Consider the following 9,301-nt stretch of genomic DNA (forward strand, 5'->3'; position numbering starts at 1 on the left):
CGCCCCCCATCTATTTATCGCGTTAATCATTTCGTTAGAAACCAGATTCCGTCCGTTGTCGCAAAGCAATACGCGGGGGTACCCAAAACGTGAGAAAAATTCGCGTTCGAGCGTGTCTACAATCGTTTTTGTAGTCGCTGCGCCTATCGGGTACGCTTCGGTCCAGCGACTGAAACAGTCAGTTGCTACTAACAGGTTCGTTTTTCCCCTTGATGTTCTGGNAAACAGGTTCATTTTTCCCCTTGATGTTCTGGGGTACTCACCCATTAAGTCGATACTAATGACCTCCCACGGTTGTCTTGGTTTGCGCGAAGTTAGNGTACGACGCTGACGAGAAGTCTGCGCCGCATCTCCCTCGGTCCTCCCAGATTGGGCATGAGCCCCGCCAGGCTGTCCATGACCTTCTGGACCGCGTCGTACGCGATGTTCCACAGCAGAGGCCCGAGAACCGACCCTTGCGGGACGCCTCCCGTCACAGGTCTGGTTCTCGGGCCCGCGGCGCCCTCGTATGTGATGACCCGGTCGCCGAAGTACGACCGGATCATCCGCCCGAGGTACGGAGGCACCCGAAACGCGTCCAGCGCTCCGAGGATGTGTGACCATCGCACGGAGTTGAACGCGTTCCGGATGTCCAGGCTCACCGCCACCCCGAAGCCCGGTCCGTTCTCGGCCCTGAGGGCCAGGTCCCTAAAGAGGGAGGCCGCGTCGTCCGTCGACCTCCCTCTCCTAAAGCCGAACTGGCCCTCGGCCAGTCCCCCTACTGAGGCCAGGTGGGCTTCGATCCGGGTGACGAGCAGCCGCTCGAGGATCATCCCCAGGTCGTCCAACATGCATAGCGGTCGGTACGACGAGGGGAGACCCTCGGGCTTGTCACCCTTCCTCAGAAGCACCAGCCTGGCCTTCTTCCACCTCGTGGGGAATTCACCCTCCGCGAGGCAGCGGTTAGCGACGGCGCTTATCCATTCCGTGTCGGTGTGATCGGGCTCTACGGGGCTACGAAACGTCGGCACGAGCGCAGTGTCCCTAGCTCGGGGAATCGGGCGCGTCCTCAGGTTGCGGATAGAGGAACCTGCAGATATGCAGGTTAGCCGTGAAATAAGCCACATTAAAGTGGACGAATAAGCGGTAGCGATCGAAGGTAATTTCACAACGGGCAGGTGGGCCCGATAGCCTGGTAAGGCGACCACCTAGGTGAAGGTAACACCGAAAACAAATCCCCTGGCGGCAGGTAAAACGCAGGGAAGGACACCCTCAAAACCAAATATGGAAGGACACCAGGATAAAAAAACTGTTACGGTGCCAGGAGTTTCGGAGACTCCAGGACCGGCTGGGGAGAGTGCTAACGCAGGCTTGACCCGGTCGTTATCCAGCGACTGCGGAAAAACCGTTGGACTGTTGAGGCAGGGTCCAGGGGGCGTTCGCGCCCAAGTTACTGCTGGAGGATGTGGGGAGCAGGCATCCTCCGGTGTCCTTAGGGACACCGAGGTTACTGTCGGAAGCGTAGATCCCAACCGCGATTTGGTAGATGAGTGGTCGGGCATCAGGGGTCGTTTCTGTAACGACATCCCTATGTCCCGCTCTGAATTTGACAGATGGTCAAACNATAATCTATACATAAATGAAAAGTCCCGTCCTTCTTCTTGGCCAGCACTATCGGTGCTGATCACGGCGATACACTCGGTTCTATTAGCCCCTGCGCCTCCATGTCGTTTACCATATCGTCAATAACCTCCTGCTTGTGCAGGGGGTAGGGGTACGGTTTTAGTGCGATAGGAGTCGGGTCTTTCAATAGAATATCGTGCTCGATTAATTTTGTGCGACCCACCNAAGACTTTCGCAGCTCGGTGACCTCCATCCTCAGAATGATGAGAGATGACCTCTCCGCCGGTGTAGGGTTTAGTCCCGAACGGGTTATACCTTATAANGTTGCGTAATTAGATATCGTCTGTGTTAATAACGCGCGCGTTTGTGGGTCGCCGGTTATATCTAACTGCGTCAGATCTGGTTTGCGGATCGTGTGTCGTGCGCCCAATTTCCAACAAGCGGTTGTACNCATGTCTCGCTGCGTGTCGGCACTGAGGGGCGGTAGCGATACCGCGACCGACCGTATCGTGCAAGCCACCAAGCTCGCCCTCAGCGAGATCTTGTCCCGGCACATGAGTAACCCCACTCTTGTCGCCGCAGGCACGGGTCTTGGAGATGCAGTGGACGCATACGAGTATGCCAGCTGGTTAGCCCAGAAGGAAAGTGCNTCTATTGCCTAAGTGTATTGTTCCTGCTGAGTAGTCCCAGAGTCAGTGTGTCCTTTATAAACAGTTCCGTATTTATAAGCAATTACCGGTTTTACATACGATTTATGCGCCTATGAGTCGAGTAGGGCTGTGACGAAGCCAGTTTCGAATTCTAACTCAACTGTTGGAGTAGTAATTCTACGCGGGCATTTTCGTTGGCCATTACTCGGGTGGTTTACGGTTCGAACGGGGGGCAGCTGGTTCTTAACCGCGACGTCGGTTTGCCCACCGACAGTGTTAACTGCCATTAGTGGACTAGCCGGATCGACTGACACCNAACCGCGACGTCGGTTTGCCCACCGACAGTGTTAACTGCCATTAGTGGACTAGCCGGATAGACTGACACTCCCTCCCCCCTGTGCCCGAAAAAATTTCGAACACCTGACTCGCGCTTTATTCGTTCGTGTCGGCAGCGTGTTCGAACTCCGATACCCTGATTACATCCGAATTTACCGCGGCGTCCCCTCCATTCCGATAAGNGGAGGGAAGCCTCATGAAGGAGGTGCCAAATACTCATTTGGCATTCCTTCTTGAGCAGATAGCCCTGTCGTGCCAGGCTCTGACTGAGTTAAGAAGCTCAGCTGAACCACGCCGGAAAAGGAGGAATGACACTGCGGAGGAAATGACTGCGACTCCGACCATGGTCAACGAAGTCGCCGACCAAGTCAGAGTACTCCGTGGTGTCATCGACAAACGGAGAGGTATGGGAGTCCATAGAGAGGTCCAGGAAGCGACGAAGAAACTCGAAGCGGTACTGGAGGGAGAGAGGAGAAGAAAGCCGTCGTCAAGAGTTGGGGTCCATCAGGCCCCACCCGATGAAAGAGCCATGCTGGGTCGGGTTGAGAAGGTACCCACCAAGGAAGCGGGAACACAAACGGAGCACCCCGAGGCTGCAGTGAGCGCCAGCGAACTGAGCACCGGAGTCGCTGCGTCGAATACCCTTGGGGAGAGTACACCGGACGGCGACCTGCCTCCCACCGCCAAGGTGGTCAAACGGGTACGGAAACGCCGGCGTAAGAAAGCTAATGGCAGGAACGATGGTGAAGCGGGTGTCGCCCCACAATCGCAGACTGCGGTTGCGGCGGGCGTCCCAGAACGTGGTAGCGCCTGCGGTGCCACCGCAAGATACGTGGTCGGACGTAGTCCGCCGTAAGGCTCCTAACCGGTCGGCGAAACCTCGTCCAAACCCCGAACCTCTCGTCTCAGCGCGGAGACCCGTCATTAAGGCGAGGGCCCCGCGAACAGAGGCCGTTGTTATCGGTCCTCTTAAAGAGGACCAAAAATATTCGGTCGTGGTCAAGAGGGTAATGGAAGGCGTCGATCTTCAGGCGCTGGGCGTTGTGGTTTCCGGTACCCGCAGGACCAAGACGGGAGCGGTGCTCCTGGAGGTNGTGCGCGTTTTAAACGAAACGTCGTCTAAAACGCTGCGCCTTGTTTAAATCTGTTGTAGGCTGGAGGGGCGGACTAATTCCCTCCTAGCCGATTGCCGTTTCCCGATACCGACGGTCTGTTTGGGCACTGGCGGTGCCAGTGTCGCTCGCCACAATATCGGCACGGGGTAGGCGGTGCGTCCGCATTTGCATAACCCGCTCGCTGTCGGGCCGCTGGTTGCGCGGTATGCCGCGGATGCAGATCGGCTGGCTGTCAGGACGCTGGCGGAGCGTACCGAGGAGCTGCGGTTTTATCTACGTCGTGCGCTATCTCACGTAGATCGGCGAAAGACGCTGGGTGCATTAACCGTATCATAGCGCGGTAATCNAGTGCCGGATCCGGGTCCCACAGGATAAGGGACCGCGCTGTTACAGGTGCCTCGAAAGGGGTCACGTGCAAACGGCCTGTAACGGCGTCGATCGGACCGGTGCGTGTTTCACGTGCAGGGCAGCGGGTCACACGGCGAGGAATTGCCCCAATAAGGTNCCACAGGGCGAGGGATTGCCCCAAGAAGGTGGGAGGAAAGGATAGGCCTACTTAGGGTATCTCCCGTTCTCCTCACCGTTTGTGTATGTTTCTATGTGTTTGTGAATTCTTTTATGCCCACCCTTAGCTAAGTCCTACCCCCACCTCCACGTGGTGCGACCTGGGCAACGGGTCCCACTCTGGGATCCGGCTAACGGGGNCGCCACCAATCTCCTGCCCTGTCGTTCAGAAACGGTACGACGATGTTCACCCATGCGGTTGGGTGTATACTACCCTGACAGAGTAGATCCTCCGCTCTGTCTAGAAACTCCCGTGGGTCCTCTTCGTTTCTCCCGTAATATTCAGGTAAACAGGCGCGTACGGTGCGTAGGTCGTGGTAAGGTACCAGCACAGACCGCGAGCTGCGGGTAGGCGACAAATCATTAAAAGACCGACGACCGTCGGTTGTGTTGGATTGCCCCTCCCGTGGTTGGCGCGTAAACGAAAAATCTGTCGGCTCGTTCTCATATGTATGAGTGCGCGGAATATGTTCGTCTTGCCAACCCGTGCTACTCATCCGTGGTAGCGACGCGCGCGACGCTTGTCCGTACGATCGTCTCANAAGCGACGCTTGTCCGTAAGATCGTCTCATGTTGCGGGATTCCTGCGCTTCGATGTCCGCGAGGCGCTCGTGTAATGTTGCGTCGTGTTGCGTCGGGTCCGTCGCTCCCGATGGACCGAATGTAACGCTGTTCCATTGACATACGCGAGAGCGACCTTTCTAATTCAGACATCCTTGCCTCAATCTGTGCGTTATTCGAAATGTCGCTTATATTCTGTCGGATCGCCCAGACTTGTTCTGCCGCGTGCGCTACCGAGCGGGCAACGTATACGTCTTCAACGCGTAATATACCCCGGTTGTTCGACATCAGACTCGTCGTCTGATGTGTATAGCGCGAGGTTAACCGGATGTTCCTACGGTAAAGGTGCTACGCCGGGCCGCTGATAGTTCGCGTCGAGATCGCGGGTACGGTCCGTGGAGTTGTCTAAAACCCCCACTTCGGGTTCGCGGACTGGAATTTCGCTATCGAGCGGCGTATGGGGCGGTAAAATTTCGGTAGCTGGATTCCTCCCTTCGCTACGTATGTTTTCCTCTAGCATCACTAGCATGTTTGGTTTCGTCGCGTAGCATGGTAGCTGTCTAAAAGCGCATTCGCGACGTAATTCAGCGCAATTCATTTGTGCTAATGTTTTCCCCGACATATTGACCGTGAATATTATGTTTGTTTAAGAATTAAATAATCAAACCTATGTTACTATAATAGCGGAGATAAACAATATCTCCGTGTACGGTCAAATTTACTAGTGCTGTAGAAAACAAGTGTTATTATTATTGCTATTGTTGTAATAATGACCGCGATAAAATGGTCCGGGGCCGCCGTATATGATATGGCAGCGAGTGAACAATAATAATAACGGTTACCCGGGAATCGGCCGCTTTGACAAGGTCAGACGAAAATATACGATTTTTATCTACCAAAAGACTGTAACTATCGGCCGGAAATTCACTTTTTGTCGCTATCAATGAGGTCTTTATAATAAACTGTAATCAACACTTTTAAAAGACAATACCTACGGCGGATTATATTAGATAAACTGCTCTAACTTTATTTTTATAAAAGAAAATTTTCCCAGAGCCCAGGCTAAATCTAATCCCGCTAACACGTAACTGTGCATAACCCAGATAAAAATTCACTGCTGTCACCAGTGAAATCCGTTCAAATAACTATATGAACTAACAAATTTGTAAGGTAGACTTCACCGTTTCAAGTTAAAACTAAAATCTAATATAATTAGAAATTAAACTTAATTGGCTCAAAGCCTCTTACCATAACTTCTCGGCCGGTTTTGATTCCTTTTACGGGGAGCCACTTAACGCGTAATCCAATATACGTCTGGGCCGTTACACAACACGTTCCCGATAAGTAGTATTAGTATGCGTTTAAAAAAAATATATATTTAGTTCACTTTAGCGTTGCTAATATTTCATCAACTCTGATGATTGACGCGTAACAGTACACGTTCAGCCGTGCATACAAAATGCACCCGACAAGTACTATCGATATGTGTGTTAAACTATATTTAACTCCCTTCAGCGTTTCCAATATTTCACCGCACGGAGACTTTCCACGTAACGGTCGATGAAAAATATTATACAAAACAAAAACCAACCAAAGGCGAAAATAAACAACCGAGAAAACAAAAAGAAGAAAGAATCGTGTCACCAGTTAGGTGTACGTCGAAAACGGAACAGACCGTAATATAAGTCATCCATATTCGGCGGCGGCCTTATCTCGGTGTTAAGGACGGGGAGACAACCGATGACAACTGATTGTCATATTAATAGCTGGACGGCTGATATCGAGAGAGACACGGGTGAGCGCCAACCTAGAGCAAAAGGCGGTGTCGTGTCAGACGAAATAAAGTACGAATGTATTTTTTCCATAATAAAGTTTATTACATAAGCTTTAATTTAAGGTATATATAAAAGTGTCAGACATTCCGGAACACTTTCAAAAGATAAGTTGAAAAAGTTCTACTTTCTATATGCATTTTTTAGATTTAAAGCCCCCCCGTATATAGGGAAATGATCTGATTTAAAAAAAAATTATGTTGAATGAAAGATGTATATAAATACTATATTTATAAATATAGTATATAAATACTATAATATATAATTCATGAAAAAATTGTATTGATCCATACATTTTTTAAAAAGTTAAAGCACTTTAAAATAAAAAATGTAAATTATAAAATCGAGAATTTTCATACAAAAATAGCATTTGGTAGCCATTTTCACTATGAAGACAAGTCAAGAGGTCAAATTTTTTTTTTTAAATTAAAGTATATTACATTAGCTTTAATTTAAGATATATATCAAACTGTCAGATATTTTCTNAATTAAAGTATATTACATTAGCTTTAATTTAAGATATATATCAAACTGTCAGATATTTTCTGAAACACTTTTTTCTGGAACACTTTCAAAAGTTAAGTTGGAAAAGTTATTTTTTTGTGAAAACGTTGTCATTTTAAATCCCCCCTGTGGGCAGATAAAGGGTCAAATTTACATAAAAAATATACCAAATGATAGGTAATAAAATTTACTAATAATAGTAATGATGAATAATACTATATTTGTTTTATTTTTTTTAATTTTATTCTTTACACAAAACTATAATGTATCATTTTTTAATTATAAGTACAATATTTTATATTTAGTTTAATTAATCTTGTAATATAATTGTAACAACTAAAATTAATTTATAATTCATAATATTCCATGGTGTCGCTTTGAGTTACTTGCTGTCTTAATAATAGTTTTTAATCTATTGTGTTTTTTGAACTGCTGCATGAAAATAATTTTGATAAAGAAAAAGTAGAAGATGATGTAGAAGATGAGGTAGAAGAAGATTTTTTTTCTTGAATGTGAAGATTTATATATTTATAAATATCATTTATACAGAATAATTGATCTGAAAATAAATTTTGTTAAATTAATGAAATATTATTCAATATTTTATGTAATGGTATTGTTATAATTCTATAGGAGTGCACAATATAACAAAAAACCCAGCACAGTGTGGACGTGGCATAGTTGAGTCAAATATAATGATATCTGACAGTGATTAAAGTGATTATCATAATCATAAAAAACGCTTCAATGAAAATCTGTAGATAGTATTTAATTTAAAAAATTGGTCGATTATTCCAAAAGCTACTAGATCTCTTATTTCCTTATTTGTATTTCGATTACAAGTTTTATTATTTATAATTGTAATATATTTATAATATATAAAGTGAAATGGTTTGATTTAAAAAAAACCAGCACAGGGGGTCGCGGCACAGTGGAGACGTGGCATAGTTGGATCAAGTATAATGATATCTGACAGTGATTAAAATCATTATAAAAAAAAAACGCTTCGATGCAAATCTTTAGATAGTGTTTAATTTTAAAAAATTGGTATATTATTCCAAAAGCTACATGATCTGCTAGTTCCTTATTAATATCCTGATTAAGATATAGTATGTCAAATGAAAAAGAGATTATTATTTAAATGTATATAAATACTAATTCTCATGAAAAAATTGTAAATTGTAAAATCGAGAATTTTCACACAAAAATAGCATTCGATAGCCATTTTCACCATGAAGACAAGTCCAGAGGTCAAATTTTTTTTTTTCAAATTAAAGTATATTACATAAGCTTTAATTTAAGATATATATAAAAGTGTCAGTCTTTCCGGAACATTTTCAAAAGTTAAGTTGAAAAAGTTCTACTTTCTATACGCATTTTAAAAGGTTTGCACCCCCCCTGTATAAAGGGAAATGGTCCGATTTTAAAAAAAAGTATGTCGAATGAAAGAAGTATATATAAAGTATTTATCATTAAAGAATAAAGTTGATTCATGCATTTTTTAAAAAGTTATAGCAACATAATGTTAAAAAATGTAAAATATAATATCAAGAATTTTTTCACAAAAATAGCATATTTTTGCATTCGGTAGCCATTTTCACCATGAAGACAAGTCCAGAGGTCAAATTTTTTTTTTTTATATATATAAAAGTGTCAGTTTTCCGGAACATTTTTAAAAGTTATGTTGAAAATTTTTTGTAAATTAGTTAACATTTTGAAACCCTTTCTGTGGGCTGTTAAAGAGTCAAATTTTCACAACAATATAGAAAATGATAGGTAAATATCTAAGGTATCTATAAAAAAAAAAATTATACTGATTCAATCATTTTTAAAAAAGTTATGGCAGTTTTAAGTAAAAAAAATTGAAAAAATAAAGAAAATTAGAGATTTTTAAATTTGTAATTTTTTGGGGGATTTCCCCCGTTTACGGGGAACGAGGGANTATTTTTTTGGAGGTTTCCCTCATTTACGGAGAACGAGGGAAATTTTTTCAATTTAGTATATTACATTAGTATAAAGTATATTACATTAGCTTTAATTTAAGATATATATAAAACTGTAGATATTTCGCAACACTTTCAAAAGTTAATTTTTTGTGAAAAAGTTGTCATTTTAAATCCCCCCAAGGTTTGCACCC

The 9,301-nt window shown here is 44.8% G+C and overlaps 1 protein-coding gene across 3 annotated transcripts in view; it reads right to left on the bottom strand.

The window, feature by feature from the left end:
- Nucleotides 1–7,416: 7,416 nt before the first annotated feature.
- Nucleotides 7,417–9,301, bottom strand: part of LOC126908103 (uncharacterized) — a 32,362-nt gene continuing 30,477 nt past the window's right edge. For all 3 annotated transcript variants that reach the window (XR_007704704.1, XR_007704703.1, XM_050689988.1), the window contains one exon: nucleotides 7,417–7,723. Coding sequence is in view for 1 of the 3 variants with exons in the window: in XM_050689988.1 (XP_050545945.1) it covers nucleotides 7,572–7,723 (152 nt within the window). In the remaining 2 variants the exon portion in view is untranslated. The remainder of the gene's footprint in view (nucleotides 7,724–9,301) is intronic.

This window comes from Daktulosphaira vitifoliae, unplaced genomic scaffold, assembly GCF_025091365.1.
Source record: "Daktulosphaira vitifoliae isolate Bord-2020 unplaced genomic scaffold, ASM2509136v1 Scaffold_5, whole genome shotgun sequence".
In the NCBI taxonomy this organism is placed as follows: Eukaryota; Metazoa; Arthropoda; class Insecta; order Hemiptera; family Phylloxeridae; genus Daktulosphaira; species Daktulosphaira vitifoliae.